Raw genomic sequence first — 20,261 nt, 5'->3', positions numbered from 1 at the left:
CACAGAAGAGGAATCTATTGTGTGGGCTGAACCAGTATAAAGCCTGTCAGTTCTGTAGGAACCAGTGACATCACAGAGGTGTTGCCATAGTAACATTCATGTGACCTGACTGAGGTCAATTGATAGACATCACATAAACAGTAAACATAAACCAATACTATCTGCTCAGAGCAGACGGTATTAAAATATAATACGTACTGAGCTGATAGCGTAACGTTTAGTAAGATAACAAAGGGTAATTTCATATTTCAAAGGTTAGACCTTTGTATCAGCTAGAATTCAATACAAGACATTACTCACTAAAAGGAAATTATTGTTTATTAATAGTATTAATATAGTATTAATATTTGCAATGGTATTTTGAAGACTAAAACAAACGGTATAAAAGTGCTCTTTCCAACCTTGAAACATTACACTGCAATGTTGCTCTGCATATATAGACAAAGCATGTTCAATGGTAATAATACACAGATTTGTTTCACATGCCAGATATTAATAAAGACATAGGAGATTATTGGGGATTATTGGATGAATATAAAAGCTAAAAGAACTATAAAAAAAAGATCATCTATAAAATAAACATTACACTTCTGGTTTTGTTTAAATAAAGTATAAAAAAGTAGACATTATAACAAATATTCAGCTGCTTTATTAGAATAAGGACACATTTCAGTTGACTCTTCATTAATGTTTGAAACTATCCGCTGCATCATTTTATCAGTGTCTGAAGGTTGATAAATGTTGTAAACCACTGATAGGCACCCTGATAAATTACAGGGGCCACATGGCCCTTCAAAAGGGTGCACATTACCCTTAATCCATAGTTTCCTACTCTCCCGGGAATGTCCAGGAGACTCCCGAATTTTTTATAGTTCTCCCGGACTCCCGAGAGAGCAGGCTGTTGAAGATGGCGGTGGGCGGGGCTAAATGTGCCATTGTGGCCCCGCCCCCTTCTGCGATCGGCCAAAATGGCCTAAGATTGACAGGGGCGGAGCCTAACGGCGCACCACGCGTGGCCACGCCCTCTCGACGGACCCCTTCCCGGACAGTAGGCAAGTATGCCTTAATCTCAGTAATAAGTTAAAATAATACAATCAAATAAACATACACCTATCTGTACTAACATATCAGAAGGTGTTTTAATAAGTTTTACAAGTTATAAACAAATCTGACAATAAAGCAGGAAGCATGTGGCAGCCGCAGGTGAAGGCTCGGAGGACCGCCTGTTGTCCACCATTGTTGTAACCTATTTAGTCTTACTCAATCATTCAGTAGCAACTTCACTGCAGAGAAGACACAATTCTGAAGCAGAGCCTTAACTTGAAATTTTAGCACCAGAGGCAAAAAACAAAAATGTCCCCCCCCCCAGCCCTCAATTTTAACCAAATGAACCTAAAATATTCATAAACTGCGCACCCCTTCAGCGTTGCGCCCTAGACGGTCACCCCTATTGCACAGCCCTAGTTACGGCCCTGTTCTGGAGGTCAATCCTTTCATCTCTATAGATATGGAGATACTATAATATCAATATGTTTTTTCACCTTTTGGAGTGATTTACTCAATTTTCTCTGTAATCCAATTTTGATAGTACATTGTATAGAGGGGTGGGGGTGGGGGGCAAGTGGCTGGAAAGAACAGGATGGGTAGGGGGCTGGAAAAAATAGAGGAGGGAGAGGGGGCTGTAAAGAACAGAGTGGAGAGGGGGCTGGAAAGAACAGGGGGGAGGGGACTAGAAAGAACAGGGGGGTGGATAGAAAAAACAAGAGGAGGAGAGGGGGCTGGAGAAAACATGGGGGATTGGTCTAGAGAACAGGAAGGGGGAGAAAGGGTCTGGAGAGACAAGAAGAAGATTCAGGAGGCTGGGGTTTAGAAAGAAGGGGGGTTTCTTTGGAGTACATAAATATATGTTACATATAAAAAAAAACAATAAAAAACATAAGTAATTATAACAAATAAATACGTGCACATTTCAAAAAGGCAGTGATGTGTTTATTAGTAATAATAATCACTATTAAATGTGAGGGAAATGTGTAAGCCATTAATGTGATTGTGGGGCTGGTGGGATAAATGTGCATTTGTATTAAATGGAAATGCTTGTAATTGAATGTTGAGGCTGGTGAGGGGTGGAATAGGTCTGTTTATTAAATGGCAATGTTATTAATTTAATATGGGGGCTAGTTGGGGGTAAGGCGGCTTATTTATTAAACGTAAACGCTATTCAGTGTTGCGCTGATTAGGGGGAAGGAGGCCTAATTATTAAACGTGGTTGATATTAATTTAATGTTGGGGCTATATTAATTAAATGTGAATGCTATTAATTAAATTCTGGGTCTGGCTGGGCCTGTTTATTGAACAAATAAACCTACTAATTGGATTTCCGTATGGTTGCAGGGAGGGAGGCCTAGATTGTCCACTCACTGCTCAGCTTTCCAGGAGGTAAATAGTACCTATCCCTTTTCCAAACAGGGCCCCAACATTCCAAGATCCAGCCAAGCGGCAACTGAGCTTAAGACACCAGCAGCAGCACCAGGTAGTCAAAGCTGCAAGATCAAATAGGAGAGTACAGCACAGTGTTGCAGAATGGCATTGTGCTTGTAAAGGGCTACGCATGTCCCCTCTGGCATTGTATTCCTGCGTGCATGCTGAGGGGGAGGGGTGCAAGTGGTCTGTCTTGCTCAGGGCACTAAAAGGTCTAAAATCTTCCAGACTGATTTAATTTCATTGATTTGAGATACGACCACACATCCGCTGTGTAGATACTGTTGTATTAAATATACAGTCATAAGCTCATCTGTAGATGTATCCAAGGGGAATAAAGGAAATCAATGTGCCAAGAAGAATAAAATTGCGTTCCTCTTTAATCTATACAAAGGGCAGGAGAGGGCTGGCAAATTTTAGCCTGGGGGGCAAGACTCAACTCACCTATTTTAAAGGAAAAAAAATGCATGTGGCCCAGTGACCCAGCCCAAGATAGCCTGCTATGGGACTGGCCCGGGTGGCTGATGTCCACCTGCTCCCTAGCCCAGTCAGCCACTGACCAAGATACATCCAGAGTCACTTTATGGAAAGATTGGAGAACAGGTAACAGTTTAACATAGAGGAAGGACTAATATTCTCCTTCTCATCCCACCCTTTACTGTACTAACTTTTGTTTACATTAGTGTACCTACCATCTGCTGGCATCCAACACTCCAGCTCTTATGCCAGTTGGTTAATGATTTGCCAGGTATATAGACATCTCGAGCATTGTGCTTGGACCTCCCATCCTACGATTCTTTGTGAATTACAGCATTTATATAAGACAATGGGTGGCTATGATGGAGTACTGCTTCATTGTGTCATATGGGATGTCTATGATGGAGTTCTGAATACCACAACAACAGACCCCCTTTACCCAGACCTGAACTCCATCATAGCAATAAGACACAAGACCGTGCTCCATCATAGTCATCCATTATCATACTTCCATGATTTACTCTCTAGCAGGTCCCTGTCTTGCCATTGCACCTTCAGAGCACAACCTCAAGGTTGGTGGGCTTCTTTCTCACTGCTTCAGCTTTTTCTGCCTGGGCAATGCAGCTCCTGGAAGCAGAAATGGGAGATTTCCCACCTGTTTGACATACCTGTTACCAAAACACAATCAACTATATTTCTTTTGTGCCACCACTTACAGTAAGTACTTCCATGAATCATATGGTGTTAGGAAGAAGGAGAATACCAACACAGGTGAATACCCACACAGGAGAATACCCACACAGGAAAATACCCACACAGGTGAATACCACACAGGAGAATACCCACACAGGTGAATACCACACAGGTGAATACCACACAGGTGAATACCCACACAGGTGAATACCCACACAGGTGAATACCCACACAGGTGAATACCACACTGGTTAGGAATTTGACTTGCCAACCATCACTTTACTACTATATTCACTTCCACTTAACTTGGTGCCACGGCTCGGAGAGAGAGGAGGAAGATGGCAACATCTCAACAGCATGATGAGCCCTTTTTTTCCTCTTTGCCCTATTCTAGCGCTAACTCTAATTAATAGTTATAGTAAACCTGCAAAACTCAGCAGCCATTGCAGCATAGATACAGGACAGATGCTGGGTAAGTTCCTTAGACAGAACATCTTAGTGCGGTTTTAAAAAACAAAAGAAAGTCTATTATTCATCTCTTGTCTGACTCCTCTTCCAACATAGTAAGGAATATGAATCCTCTTTATTTGTGAGGCTTATCCAGAGGTTCAGATTCACTTGTTTCTTGCACTGAGGAGGGCAAAGGTTTCATATCCATTTCGCAGCTATGTCCTTTCCTGTTTCTTATATTCTTGCGCAGATCCTTGGCTATTTTCTTTTCAGTGTCCTCTAAAAGTGAAGTCAGTAAGTTGATCAGTAGCGACAGCCATGCAAGGCCAAATATAATCCAAAAGCACACCAAGACACGGTATCCTTTAAATGAATGGCTTTTACTGCGCCCTAAAAAAAAGAATATTAACTCATTCAATAATTTCACTGCTGAGACTTCCATACTCCTGGATTATTGGATCAATATAAAAGTGTTAACACTAGCAACATACAAGTGCAATGCAATGCCCCAAAAAATTAAAAAGCAACTTTAAAATTGGATAATCTAGAGAAAAACATTACAGTTCTAGTTTTCGTTTAAATAACATATACAAAATTGGGCATTATATAAAATATTCAGCTAATTTAATTACATTACAACAAACACATTGTAAATTTAAACATTCAGGACCTCATTTAGAGTCGGACGCAAAGTCCATTTTAGGCGCATCCAACAAAAAACACTACCACGCATGTGCAGAAAGCACCAAATCCACCTGTATCTTGGACGCAATTAACACTTGCGACAGCTTGCGACTCACTATGACAGAATGGGAGGAACACGGATTTGTGAAGGCGTGACCATGTAAATACATCCTAGTCGCAGTGAGGCGCAGACACAACACACGTCAAATCAGGGCTAAAGCTGTGCGGCAGGAATTAGGTGGCACAAGCATTAGCTAGCTGCAGGAACTGCTCGCAGCTCGATAGGGTATTACGAGTGGAACGCGACTGGATTTGCTTGCCACTCATAATACCCTACCAAGCTGCGGCACACTCCCACTCCTACACTTCTTAAACAGACTTTGCGTCCGACTCTAAATGAGGTCCTCACTGTGCACCAGGAACTAAGACACAGGTGGCCTACAATGTATGTTTTTGAAGGATCATGGAAAGGTTACCCATAAATAATGTCGGATAATCAAAGTCAAGCAAAAATATAAAATACAAATAAATAAATGCTAAAGATAACACATACCACCAGATCCTACTACGTAATCACCAAAGCCAATGGTGCTCAGTGAAATGAAGGCATAGTATACTCCTTCCCTGTACGTCCAACGCTCAAATTCACTAAAAATCAGGGGCGGTATTCCCAAAAACACAATAATTCCGGTTACCAGGAAAAATATTATTGTCAGGATTTTTGCTTTTTTCTGAAAACAAAAAAAATGTCTTTATTAATTATTTTTAAAAACATTGAATTGTCAGATGTTGTCACATGGAAGCACACACCCTACTTAAATCAAATGGCTTCTCCAAGATCTGCGAGATCAGATGTTAGGTGCTTTAAGTCACTTGTCAAGTGACTAGAATGGATGGAACAAGGGCTACATCCGACACTGCCATCATCACTAATATTTAAAGAGCAGCAATGGTGTACCAGTGACTAGTATAGAGGGAAGTAGGCTATGCTTTGACAAAGAGATGGGTTTTCAGAGAGCGCTTAAAGAGTTGAAGGCTGTGGGAGAGTCTGATTGGGCGCGGTAGGGAATTCCACAGTTGGGTAGCACGGGAGAAGAATATATATTCCTACCCTCATACAACATACAAAGACTTTCCCCATGTCTACAAACTTTCAAGAGTTAAAAATGCAGCTCAGGTAAACTAATCTAATTCTCAAACCACCTTCTTAACCCCCATAGGCTATTTTACCTGATTACCACCACTCTACATAGTTCACGCTAAATGTACATTTATTCTCTCTCTGTACTCAACAACCTACCGCCCTTATATATAAAAGAAGTGCCAGAACTATATTCCTGTGCGTTTTAGCACAAATTAAGCTCTGTACAAATACAGGGGGCAGCAGAACATTCAAGAACAATAATTGGCAAATCATTGAAAAATCATTTTTTTAAAACTTTTTGTGTGCACTTCTCTTTTGGGAAAATGTCATCATCATCATCACCACCATTTATTTATATAGCGCCACTAATTCCACAGCGCTGTACAGACATTTTAGACACTTTTTGGACTACTGATTTCTATCAGCTGAAAGACTAAGAAACTTTACTCTGAGCCACAAGTGTATTAGTGGGGAATTATTGTAATACCCCATAAGAGAATTAATCATTTGATTAATCAAAATTTTACTCACTAAATATGTGTAGTCAACTATATTGATACATATTAGTTCTGTTTATTATATTATAATTTTGAGACAGTGTGCAGAGTAATACTGCAATTTTAATCACCTTTTTATACACTTCACACACACTATTTTGTTATTTACTGTTTAACCATTATTTCGCTACTTTCTATATTCAACCAGGTGGATTTTATTTATTTTTAATGTATACCAATACATTTTATAAATATTTTAAATTTATTACATCCCGGACTGCCCTACTATACACTTCTTTTCTTTCCTCTTTTTTGGCCTTTTGCCTATAGCAACCAATCAGATTCTAGTTATCATTTATATAGTACACTCTACAAAATGACAGCTAGAATCTGATTGGCTGCTATGGGCAACATCTCCACTTTTCAAACCCGCCGGAAACTCGCAGATTGATAAATTTACTGCCCAGTCTGCAAACACAATTTTGAATTCAATTACCCTGGTCCCAATATGTAATCCTACTGTAATATTTTTAATATAAGATGCAGGGGTAGAATTACTAAAACTTCTAAAAAGGAAAGGTGGAGGAGTTATCCATTGCGAATAATCAGATTCTATCTATCATATACTACAATGCACGAGATAAGTGTACAGTCATTGTTACCTTGTTCATTCCTTTTCCCATTAAACACTTTCCAAGCCTTTTACACCAACGGGAAAGCATTTTACCAACATGGCCGAGAACAATCACATTTAAGGGGATTCCCAATAAAGCATAAAACACACAGAACATTTGTCCACCTGCTGTTCTGGGTGCAATTGTTCCATATCCTAAAAGAAAACAGATATTTTCTGTTACTGAACCTGTGTTATATAGTAGGGTTAGGCCTCAGAGTCAACCACTGTTTTGTTTTGTTTTCTGTGTGGAAACTGCAGCATTCTGTGATAATATGTGATGATTTGCTCACTCTGCTTAACATTAAAGTGAATGGGGAATGCTGGTCTCCTGTCAAACAAGAAGCATTAATTTGGTTCATGTACAATGGAATCACACTGGTGTGACATGGAACATTCACTCATTCACTTGAATGTTATGTTTCATAGCAATCAGTCCCAAAACCACACAAGATTTTATAGATAGGTAGGTGAAAAATGTTGAAAATCAAATGGGTAAATCATACTTGCCTACTCTCCCGGAATTCCAGTAAGTCCTCCCAGACCCCTGGAAGAATAGGCGTCTTCCCGGGTCTTGGTGGAGGTGGGGCTTAATGATGCAATGTCCGTCATCAAACTCCGCCCCCACTATGCAATGCTGCAAATTTCGGTATTTCATCGTAGTGGAGAGGGCCACTGTGACGTGACCGCCTCACCACACCCTCTCCTGCACTTATCACCCTACCTTCCCTCCGGGTTCTCACGGAGGGGAGGTTTAAAAAGTCGGCAAGTATGAGGTACATCAGTTACCTTTGTAAAATGCCAAACCAAGTCTCAACCATAAAGCCTACACTTCCAAAATGTCTGAGAGGCTCCCAGACTCCCAGGATAATAATGATAAATGAAGACCTTGAATTATATAGCTTTATTATATATGGGGTAGAAGGTGAATGTGCAGAGGGAGAATATCAGCCGTTTGCCATTTATAGGCTACACTGCCGGATCCCGCTTCAAATAATGTATAGCTGAAGGAGGGAGGATTGTGAGATGCTTCTTCTGCACTTGTGTCTTCAACTGTCTAATCCTATTTGTGTTTATAGCTTATTTTCTTGTCAGTGAGTTCTCAAAACTGACTCCCAGTGCTCTCGCCATTTTCCCATTGATATAAGTGGCTGGAGGCTAGATTCTGGCACTGAGATTGAAGCTGTGGGGATGTCACTATACTAGAAACAGCAGCCTGTTTCTGTTTATTGCATCACTACCCATGGCTTAGCTGGCAAACGTTCCTGCTTGTTAACTCCCTTTTTTGCTAATGGGGCTTCAATATGGTGACATATGTTTGAACAAATAAAAAAAAACATGTATATTATATACCACAAAAAAACAACAACACCTGCTTAACAAAATGATATAATACGGTGGTGGATAAACTGTAACCAGTTCATATAGTCCGAGGACTAAATTGATTGTGAAAAGTGATGTGGAGAGCAGAGCTTACCGATGGTGGTCACAACCGTGCCAGAAAAGAAGAAGGCGCTGCTGAAATCCCAGTTAGTGTGATCCCTTGACGTCCCATTCTCTAATGGATTTACCCCGTGCTTAACTGCATCTGTGATCACCTGTTCGTGAAAACAAAGGATCATCTTATTGACTTGCACTGAAAACAATAGGATTATATATATATATATATATATATATATATATATATATATATATACACACGTATATGTAATATACATTTTTTTAAAAAATAATATGGACGACATAAATGTAACAGTAATATCTCCAATCTCATCTAATCAATCATTTTAAATTACTTCATACAGTAAAGGTGATTTTTGCAGGCACAGATGCGAGTTCCTTAATTAGATGTGAATGTCTTATGCTTACATATGTACATGCATACATTCCTGTATTGGAAATGCTTTGCTGGCCGTTTTGCGGGATTGTGTGTCTACATAACAATGCACATGGTATGAGGAGTAAGAACGTTATTTCAGCATACGGAGAGCCAGGCAGTACCTGCTGCTTCCCCATTGGTTGATGGCAGTAATGAATGGGAAGAGATGTTTCCTCACAAGTCAGCCTCTGAAGTCAGTAAAATGGGCTGGACCTAGATAAGTAACTTGGTGGACAGAGATATTCCTGAGTCTTCATGCTGAACCTTGTAATTGGGGAAAGATCCCAAAGCCACCAGTCTGTAAGAAGCTTTGTGATACTGTAAAATTGGGATTACCCACTACATTTCATTAAATGACAGAAAACAGGATGCATAAAATAACAAAAAATCTGAGGCCAGATCACACCCCTGAGAAAAGAGCTGCTCCATGAGATCGCCTTCCCCAAAATATAAGAAGAGGCTAGAGAATTAGTTTATCAGAAAGAAGGAAATGAATGACATCATAGCAGACATATCTCTGGGTAAGTTCCTAGGTCCAGAAGGCTCCTCAATCACTCATTATATGTCCTTCAAAGAACCACTTATCCCTTTCTTATTACAGACATTTAATGATAACACTGATAAAACCCTTTCTACTCCCTGTCCCTGGAAACCACATCACATCCAGTGCTCCGGCAACAGACCAATCACCCTACTTAACATTGATCTGAAGCTTTTTGCTAAATTAATAGCTAACCTATTAAGTCCTCTAAGACTTAATAGAAAGTGTTTAGATTGGGTTTGTACCTAGAAGACAGCACAGAGATACTGTAGCACCGTTGGAACCATCAAGTGGATTCACAATGTCACAAGTTACATATCCCAGCAATAATCCTATTTACAGACTCTATGCTGTATCACTTGGGATTGGGCCCAAACTGTCTCCATAACATTCTGGCTCATTATAACGATCACGTAGCTGAAATGAGGAACAGAGGCACTTTATCTGACACCCAATTTCTAACAGTATCAAGCAAGTGCTCCCGCTATCCCTACTTACTTGTATCCGTTACAAAGAAGCATTGACCCTCTCTGTTAGAACTAACCCAGACATAAAGGGTATCAAAATTGTCACAACAAAGTAGTTCTGTCCGCAGATGAAATTTTTAGTTTTCATTGGAAACCCTATAATCTGTATAAGAAATTTAACACTTGCACTAACTGTAAACTTCAAAATCAATTGTTCTTACCCTCGCTCTCCCCAGCATTTATGCAAAGATGTTGCAAAAATGTCTTCTAATTCTCTCATCATAGCCTGGGAACAATTCTATCTAAAGACAAAACCTCCTGTATTGGAAGGGTGAATATAATTAAAATGAATGTTTTTCCAATAATCCTTTGCTCATTACAAACTACCACTGTTCAGATTCCCTCAAAAAGTATACTGGATTTGTCTATGGCCAATAGAAAAAAAACTGTGGATAGACATAGAAAAATACCATTTAGGTAGCTCTATAAAAGCAGGTCATTGGACTCACATTAAAGGATAACCACCCCAAAATTTCCCTTACACTAAAAAGCTGTTCCCTTGGATGGCAAGGAAACATGACCACAAATTCTTCTCCCCTTATATCCAAATTAGGCATTTCCTATTGAGCCTAGGTCCACCATTCAGGCTGGCAAGTGATTAACACCCTTTGAATCACTTTGTGTAATGCCTAAGGAACCCCAACACATAGGGGTAAATGTATGAATCTCCGGATTTTTCATCTCCGGCGTGTTCAGCCTCTTCAGCGCTTAAATTTAAAGCGGCGCTGCATTGTAAAGGGAAACTTCCCTTTACAATGCAGCGCCGCTTTAAATTTAAGCGCTGAAGAGGCTGAACACGCCGGAGATGAAGAATCCGGAGATTCATACATTTACCCCCTAGAGTTTAATCAATGAACAATATCAGATAGGTGGCATATCTTCCACTCTTCAACATTGTGTAAGAGATTGGGAAAAGGAGTTAGTAGGCAGTCTACCCAGGGTCCAATGTTCCAATATGTGAAATGTAATACATACATGGTCCACTTGCATTCTGGTAGTGGAAACCCAATATAAATGGTTTACTAGATTGCACAGATACCCAGGTTTGCTGAAAGCCATATTACCCTCATTTTCAGATTCATAATGGAGATGCAACAGGGTGACTGTAAGGGGATTCCTAGTTTTGACTTCTTAAATGAAATATCTCAATTTCAAATTAGAACTGCTCGCTGCTTTTTTTATTCATTCAGCCAAGTCCGTTATTCCCTTTCACTGGAGATTGCACACCCCCTTCCATAACAGAGTTTAGGAGTTTAGGAAAACACATTTGTTTGAATGGATGAAATTACTTTGCCCAAAATAAGGGACATGGACAACCTGGATTATCTTCAAAGACACTCCAATTTGCAATTCTGCTCAAGAAACCCTAAAGCAGGCCTGTCCAACCTGCGGCCCTCCAGATGTTTGTGAAACTACAAGTCCCAGCATGCCCTTCCAGCTATCAACAGTTGTCTACTGGCAAAGCATGCTGGGGCTTGTAGTTTCACAACACCTGGAGGGCCGCAGGTTGGACAGGCCTGCCCTAAAGGGAATGTCTTCCCCATCATCTCTAGAAAGTGTATGCCCTTTCTGAAGCTGAGTAAGCAACCTAGGGGAGATCCACCCGCTCACCTCTCCCCCCCCTAGTCTGCGCACCAGCTTTTGCCAAGGCTGTCCACCCAGACTATAGGTGGGGCCCAAGAAGTGGCTGCACCAGAAACCAAGGTTGCTCTCGCCAGCCCTGATTACCAACCCTTACTAAATGTGTTTGCCTTTCTTTTCATAGCCAAAAAACAAGGGTTGCCAATTGCCCAATTATGAATCTTTAAAACATGGGTACTCTCAAGCCTGAGAGGTGCTTTGTTCTAAACTTATTCGCTGTTTAATTGAAGTAAATACCCTATTTTTATCCATGATAACTCGCAGGTGGAATCTAACTATGGTTTGGACAGATTTATGGATGTGTTTCTTTAAAAAAAACAAATCAGTGCATCCTTATCAGCAACCTGAGTGTAATAAAATGTTTATTGATATGAAAATTATAGCAGCTTGAACAAGACAAATGAAACAGTAGGAAGGATGTTCACAATGTCCTGTACTTGGGACATTTGCATAGGAAATATATTTGTTTTAGTCAAATTCAATTTATTTGTAAGTGTGCTGCCAAGTAAATAGTTTTGTATTTCTTCATATCCAAATATAGGCATTTGAATGTTTATATCATTCAATAACTATTTAAAAATCTTATTTACAGAACCATCTTGGTTATTTATATTACCACAGCTGAGCCACCACAGTGCTCTGTTATTGGAGAAGAGCAGAACCACATGTAAGAATTGTTTTTTTTTAATTGAAAACGATATACTTTATTTGCATAAGGCAAAAAACAACTGACATAAGGACATTACATTAAAGTGTACTCAGTTGAAGTGCAACATGAAACATTAACCAATCATATTGTGTAATGCAATACCAGCATTATGGCATACCATTTACATCCTACACTATACATCATGTACCGCACTATTCATTCATCACATAAACACGACAATATTTTGAACAAAGGTCAAGCAGTGTGATGGGGGAACTGGAGAAGGGTAAGAGAGAGGTAATCACTGTCCCAAAGCTTTATTGAAAGGCAAAAACATATAAGGGTCAAGGGAAGGGAGAGGTGCATTTAGTTCTCTTCTTCCTGAGGACTAAATAAATATAAACAATCAGCGGCGCCAAAACATAAATAAAATGAATATTTAAAATTACAATACCATAGAATATGGCAGAATTATACTCAAAACCACCTAGGTTGCACATATAAAATATTATATATTATCTCCTGGGGCTTTATGAGGGCCACCCTTGAGGCCTTTGGATTTGCTGGCAGTTTCCTCACTGGCGTCCTGGCATTATATACGTCTCCTTTTGCCAAAGTTTTGATTAATGGTAGTGGTTCAGACCCGATCTTCATCCAAAACGGCACAAGGCAAGGTTGCCCCATATCACCCCTTATATTCGCTCTGGTGATCGAGCCCCTGGCTTCCCAGATTAGATCCCATCCCAACATTCAGGGGGTGCAGGTGGGTAGCATCAATTCCAAGATTTCTCTTTTTGCAGATGACGTCCTCCTCTCTCTATCTCAACCAGCAATCTTCCTCCCCAATCTCTATGAAATTCTTCAAGCCTATGGGACCATCTCTAGTTATAAAATAAACTATGCAAAATCAGAGGCCATGCTACTTCATGTCTCCCCTCGGGAAACGGATCTCCTCCAGACAACCTTCAATTTTAAGTGGCAAAAAAGAAAGATCAAATATTTGGGAGTTTTCCTCACCTCTCGTTACGACAGCCTCTTTCCTGAAAACTTCCCTCCCCTTTTCGCTAAGATGCTCTCTGACCTGACCTCCTGGAAACGCCTCATTATCTCCTGGCTGGGTAGGATCATAGCAGTCAAAATGTCTATTATACCAAAATGGCTATACCTCTTTTAAAGACTGCCGGTTGCAGTTCCTGCCTCCTTCCTTTCTAACATACAAAAATCCCTCATCCGTTTCATTTGGAACCATAGATACCCACGGATCTCAGCCAGCATTCTCAAAAAACCCAATTTCTTCTGGCGGCAGAGGCCTTCCCGGTATTAAACTATATTACCTGGCCTCCCACTTTTCACACATTGTTACCTCATATGCCCCCTCAGGCACCTCCTGGCTCGATATAGAATCAGCTTATACTACCCTGCCCGATCTTACACCCTTATGGGGTCTCTCCCCTACACATCGTCCTCCTGCATCCAAAATGCTCCCTACTATCAAGTTTGACATGAAGCTATGGGACTCTTACTCCTTTAAATTAAAGCTTACCACACAACTATCCCCCTTAACCCCCATTTGGCACAATCCTGTATTCCCTCCTGGACTCTCCGCCGCGAGAGCTCGTCTTTGGACTAGAGCTGGCCTTAAATTTCCGATAGACTTCTCCAAAGTAAACCACTGGCTTCCACTCGCGGAACTTCAACGTCACTCCTCATACCGCATACTTAGTCCGTTTGAGTTTTTCCAAATTAGTCATTTTCTGCGTTCCCTTCCACCTACTTATGTTTTGCGAGATTTAACCCCCTTTGAAGATCTTTGTAGAAATCACCCTAGGGACAGAGGCATGATATCCCAACTTTATGGTATATTTATCGCTGCTGTCTTTCCTACTCCGAGGGCCCATGAGGCTGATTGGGAAAGGGATCTAGGTCCCCCTCTGGACGACAAGGCTTGGGATGACATGAGACTGGGGATAGCCAAAAGCTCCATATCCACCAAACTTAAAAAAACCTCTTATAAAATCTATTATCGTTGGTATTATACTCCTACTCGACTTCACAGTATGTTTCCCTCCTCTTCACCTTATTGTTGAGGGGCTGTGGCCACAAGGGAACTATGCTCCATATATGGTGGACCTGCCCAACTATCTCCTCCTTCTGGGATGCGGTTTGTGGCCTTCTAAACTCTCTAATCTGGCATGTCGCAGCCATGGAACAGATTACCTATTACCTCCATAATAGAGGCCATGTTTTTAACCAGGTTTGGGCTCCATGGTAATTTGTAGAAAGCTTGCGCCCCCCTAACAATTAGCACCGTGATGAGGACCCATGCGTGGTAAACACGGCTCCCTCATACGCTTTGCTCCCTTACCACCTTGAGTCATCTACACACTCTCCACCTCTTGAGCTCTCTCATAACCCTGCTTTGTGGTCTGTCTCCCCCCCCCCCCCTCCCCTCCGACTTTCTTCCGTCCACCCTATTCCCATATTTCACACTTTCACTACAGTTATATACAATTTGATACAGCATATAAAATTGTAAAAATGGTTGATTTTCATTATAAGCTTCTATGTACAACATGTTGATTCGATTGTTCTGACTGTTTCTATACGTCTGTACAACAATAACACAGTGTCATTCCCTGTATTTGCTTATATGACCAACCAAGATAAAGAATTTAAACAAAAAAAAAAAAAAATTATATATTTATTAAAACATTACAGATTATTAAATAATTAATATTAATCATTAATAAATAATTAATATTAATAATCTGTAATGTTTTAATAAATATAAAAAAAATATATGTTCAAGCTAGGTGGTTTTGAGTATGATTCTGCCATATTCTACGGTATTATATTTTTATATATTCATTTTACTAAGGTTTTGGCACCCTGATTGTTTACATTTATTTTGTTTTTCATATCCTCCTCATAAAAAATAATAATAGTAAAAAATAAAAGTAGAGATAATAACATAAAGATAATTAAATATAGAAGTATTAGCGCATAGGAGTTTAAAATGTATTTTTTTAGTCTTCTTCAGGACTGTCTATGATAGAATAGTCTCTCAGTAGACTATGAATCAGTCTGCAACAGTCCTAGACTGACATCTTCTCCCTTTTCGGTATGAGTCGATACCTGGCAAGCCACATAGCATCATTAACACAGGTTGGGATAAGATGTGTCGACGCTGAACCTGTCGACACCGAAATGTCAACAGTCAGACTGTCGACAGTGTGTCTACACGTTTAAAATGGTGGAATTGTGACTGTCGACAGTCACAATGTCGACATTCAAATGGCAATATCACCACTAGCTGGTGCAATACAGCCGCCGGACCTGCTGGCACAATACAACACAGTAAAAATAGAATAAGTAAAACGTCAAAACATAAATTGAAAAAAAAGCCATGTCCATAAAATAGAATTATATTCGGGGATCTGGCAGCTTGAATCCTAAAAAAGACCATAAAATAAAAGAAAAAAACAAAAACATCCTCTGTCCTGCAGCTTTGAAAACCCCCCAAATAGTCCAGAGAATCCTTGAATGACTTAATTGCATGGGGCTTTCCTATGACCTCAGCGCATGGGAAGCCCCATATTTTAAATAGGCCTAGCAGCTGTTATTAAGTCATTATGCGGCAGGATTTCTTCATGATAAGAGCTAGCTTGTGGTGGTCCAAAGACTTTTTTATTTTGCCAAGCAAGATTCTATGGATTATTTGGGTTTTCTACAAAGTTGCAGGACCAATGATGGGTTTTTCTTTTTATTTTATGGACTTGTTTCTTTTTTATGTTGCAAGCTACCATATCCCTGTATATAATTTTGGACAAGAATGGATAAGAGATAAAGAACCTGGATGTTGGTTAGTATACAGGCAGGGGCGCACGCAGGATTGTCAGGGGGGGTTTCCCCCCCCGACCCAAAAAACCCCCAAAAACACACGAGAGAGAGCTGCTGCGCATGCTGTATAGGATAGTGCCGATATGGCGGCCACTTAGTTAGCGCAGGGGGGGTTTCTGGAGACTCAGAAACCCTCCTGTGTGCGCCACTGACAGGGGTGTTTTATTTTAAATAAAGTTATCTTACAAACAAGGGGTGTGTTTTATATACATTTTTTCTTGGTGCACTACAGGTCCAGCGGGCCCTGGGTGCCAGGGCATGCTGGCACTTGTGGTTCCCCAAGTGCCAGTATGCCCTGGCAGCCATGGGTATGCTGGTGCTTCTAGTACTACAAACACCAACATGCCCAAACTGTTAATGGCAGCCTGGGCTTGCTGGGACCTGTAGTGCACCAGGACCAAAATGGTATTTTTTAATTTAAAATATTTTTTATTACCCCACACACACTGCCCCACCTCCCTAGGGAATACAGCCCTAATACAGCCCTTCAACTAGTTTGTTGGTGACTATTATATAAATATATATATATACAGAGAGAGAGAGAGAGAGAGAGAGAGAGACAGAGAGAGACAGAGAGAGAGATAGAGAGAGAAAGAGAGACAGAGAGAGAGACAGAGACAGATAGATACAGTGTTGCACGCAGGGGGGGTTTCAGAGTCTCCAGAAACCCCCCCCCCTGCGCTAACTTAGTGTCCACCATAGCGGCACTGTCCTATACAGCAGCCGCGGCGCTGTCAAAGAAGCATCCGCGGCAGTGCTGTATTGTATACAGCACCGCCATGGACGCTTCTTTGACAGCGCCGCGACTGCTGTATAGGACAGCGCTGCCAAAACGGAGCTGCAGCCCAGGGGCCTCGGGCAGATGGGGGCCCGTCGGCATTCATCAAGTCATAGTCTCACTCTCACAAAATCTCCTCAGTAAGGAGATTACTTTGCGCCGCGTAAGTGCTACAGGGAGTGGAGCAAACGGAAGGAGGTGAGTTCACGGGAAGGGGGGCTTATGGCTGGGGGGCCTCATAGGGGGGGGCTCACATTACCCTTAGCCCGGGGGCCTCCCTTCCCTTAATCCGGCCCTGTTTGTATCACAAGAAATGGCAACACTTCTTGTCAGGATGACACCAGTAAGCAATACCCTTTGCTTACACCTCCTGGTGGACCTAATGCTAACTAAACATAGTTCAGCTCTCTCATAGCTGGTTAACTAGTTCAGCATCAGTCACACCTAAGAAGTGCACATTCCAGGATTAAAAACACAAGTCTCCTCCGTTTTGTCTAATTGCTTAATTATACCACCAGTGTGTGTGCAGGCTAGGGGGTTGTTGCCTATAGCTAGGAGATGTTGCCTATAGCAACCAATCAGTTACTAGTTATCATTTATTTAGTGCATTCAACAAAATGACAACTAGAACCTGATTGGTTGCTATAGGCAACATCTCCACTTTCCACTTCTTCAAATCCGCAGTTTAGTATATATACCCATATATATATATATATATATATATATATATATATATATGAATTGTTGTATTTGACTGTAGGAAAAGCCAGTATAAAGGTCCCTGGGGTATGAATAGAGAGAGAAGGGCAGGATCCATGCATCAAGCCTATTCCAGGGCTTGCAACATACCAGACACTTTGCTGGTAATCAGCAGTTGCACCTGATGTGGTCTCTCAAAACCTTGGGAGGACATCAGATGGCTTCTGAGAGTTACTGCAATTTATGACCAGTAAGTTCTATTATGTTTTATGTGAGTGGGACGGACACTAGGTCCTTCACTTTAGAGAGAGTGTTTCTGTGTATTAGTTAGAAGCTGGACAGGCTAGGACTTTTGTTTCTGATTTGTTTATTTTGCTGCTGGTGAATAAAATGAGCTGTGGATACTTGAACCAAGGAACATTGCTGGTGAGATATACTTGGCTGTGGCATATGAAGTGCAGCCATCTACCCCAGGAGACAGTAACCCTAACCTGATCTTGCGATCAGGTTATATATCTTACCTTGCAGACACATACCTGCACCGGTATGTAAACATAAGAAACTGTGATTACTTCTTTGCAACGTCTGCATAACAACCTGGCACAAAATACAAATGAGCTACGGAATGTCCCAGCATTGTGTCCACTACAGGAGCAGCCTGAACCTGTCCAACAAATTGCTGGGACCACTGTGGATAGAAAATATTTGCTATGTTATTATGCAGATTCCTCTACACAGACACAGTGAATGCAGCACCTCTCCTTCATTACAGGCTGACTGCAGTGGAAAACAGCTAAAGAATAAGGTACGACATAACAATATATAATACAAATATATATATATGTATATATATATATATATATATATATATATACGTATATGTATATATATATATATATATATATATATACATACATACATATAAACATAATATATATGTATATGTGTATATATATATATATATATATATATATATATATATATGCATATGTATGTATATATATATATATATATATCTATATATATATAGATATATATATATATATATATATGCATATATACATAATGTATATGTGTATATATATATATATATATATATATATATATATATATGTATATGTGTGTGTATATATACAGATATATATGTGTATATATATATATATATATATATATATATATATGTATATATATGTGTGTGTATATATATATATATATATATATATATATATATGTATATATATATATATATGTATATGTGTATGTATGTATATATATATATATATATATATATATATATATATATATATATATATATATATTTATATATTTGAATTGCACACATTAGTTTGGTGGTGAACATTTTTAAAGGTAACATATATACATTGGTGATATGTCATAATTACCTATACTGTCATTCTTTGGTTGTCAAAAAGAGGACCTCTATAATAACAGTGTCAATGTGTTTAAAGCAATCAAGCATATGCTTTCATGATGTAACTTTTACTACTGAGGAGATTGATTAATGCTTATCAATGATTGGTTACCATCTGTTGATGGTTTACATCAGAACATTGTTCATCAGTAACCTCCTAAGAGTATCTTTGAAAAAGATAATGTAAAAGTGTTTTGTGTTCCTATTTTTCTAATCATTGTAATAGATTTATATATACAATTTTTTTAGCTCTTTATGGTAGGTCTGCTATAAAACATATGTCATTTTCTTACATTAATCAGTTGTTCCAGGGCATCGTGTGTTAGACAAGTGTAGTTCTTCAGGAAATCCAACTTGTGTCGTACAGTATCCATCTTTACGTTAGTCTCTGCATCTTGTTCCATTATCTGAAACACCAAGGCACCTACCAGGAGGTACACAAAAAACCCAGCGGCTAACAGGGCATTTTTTAATACCCCAGAAAGCATTTTGCAGTTCTGCTCCCAAACTTTATTTAATTCAGCCTTTCTTCCATTGTAAGCAGCACTGGCCGGACAGGGAGGAACAGGAAAACAAATCCTAAAAGAAGAATGAGTATTTTTCCCAAGGTTTATGAGTTTGGAAGTTCAATGATCTGGCTTTCCCAAGGGGTGTCCGGATTATGAGAGAATGACTTGACTTGGAGAGTCAGGGAGGAGCTATGAGGCATTTCACTCTCAAACTTTGTACTTTGAATTCTAACTGGGTTTGCATTTCCTGCAAGCAAATACAAACAGGACAGCTCAGTAAGTAGAGATGTTTAGACGGCAATTGCAAAAGACAAAAGGCGTTTTATTACAACTCTAGGGCGTATCTGCTTTTATTACCTCTAGCATAGGCAAGATGCCATCTATTTGCACAGTTATATTAGTTCTATATTTATAAAACAAAAGGACAGTCTTTCATTTCAGTGATTCGGGTCCACTATTAATCATTCTGTCCCTGCCAATATAGATTTCATTGAAAGGGGAAATCCATGAACTATTTACATTGTATCTAGCTAATAGTATATGCCATGTAGGTGTTTCTTTTATCGGAATGATTCTTATGATCTAAGTATTTTATGTTATATATTGTATA

At 39.7% G+C, this 20,261-nt stretch overlaps 1 protein-coding gene across 2 annotated transcripts; it reads right to left on the bottom strand.

Annotated features, from left to right (window-relative positions):
• Window positions 1-300: 300 nt before the first annotated feature.
• Window positions 301-19,890, bottom strand: LOC142109440 (potassium channel, subfamily K, member 16-like). Of its 2 annotated transcripts, none has more exons than XM_075193639.1 (5): window positions 19,436-19,890; window positions 8,574-8,694; window positions 7,086-7,252; window positions 5,336-5,513; window positions 301-4,488 (listed from the first exon to the last, which is right to left on the bottom strand). In XM_075193639.1, the coding sequence occupies exons 1-5, from the start codon at window positions 19,628-19,630 to the stop codon at window positions 4,232-4,234; spliced, it is 918 nt and encodes a 305-aa protein (XP_075049740.1). In that variant the 5' UTR covers window positions 19,631-19,890; the 3' UTR covers window positions 301-4,231. The 2 variants fall into 2 exon arrangements, with proteins under 2 accessions (XP_075049740.1, XP_075049741.1); XM_075193640.1 differs by having other exon boundaries at window positions 301-4,377.
• Window positions 19,891-20,261: the final 371 nt, after the last annotated feature.

This window comes from Mixophyes fleayi, chromosome 12 (genome assembly GCF_038048845.1).
Source record: "Mixophyes fleayi isolate aMixFle1 chromosome 12, aMixFle1.hap1, whole genome shotgun sequence".
NCBI lineage: Eukaryota > Metazoa > Chordata > Amphibia > Anura > Limnodynastidae > Mixophyes > Mixophyes fleayi.
The sequence above is the reverse complement of the archived record's forward strand: the minus strand, read 5'-3'. Positions and strand labels throughout refer to the sequence as shown.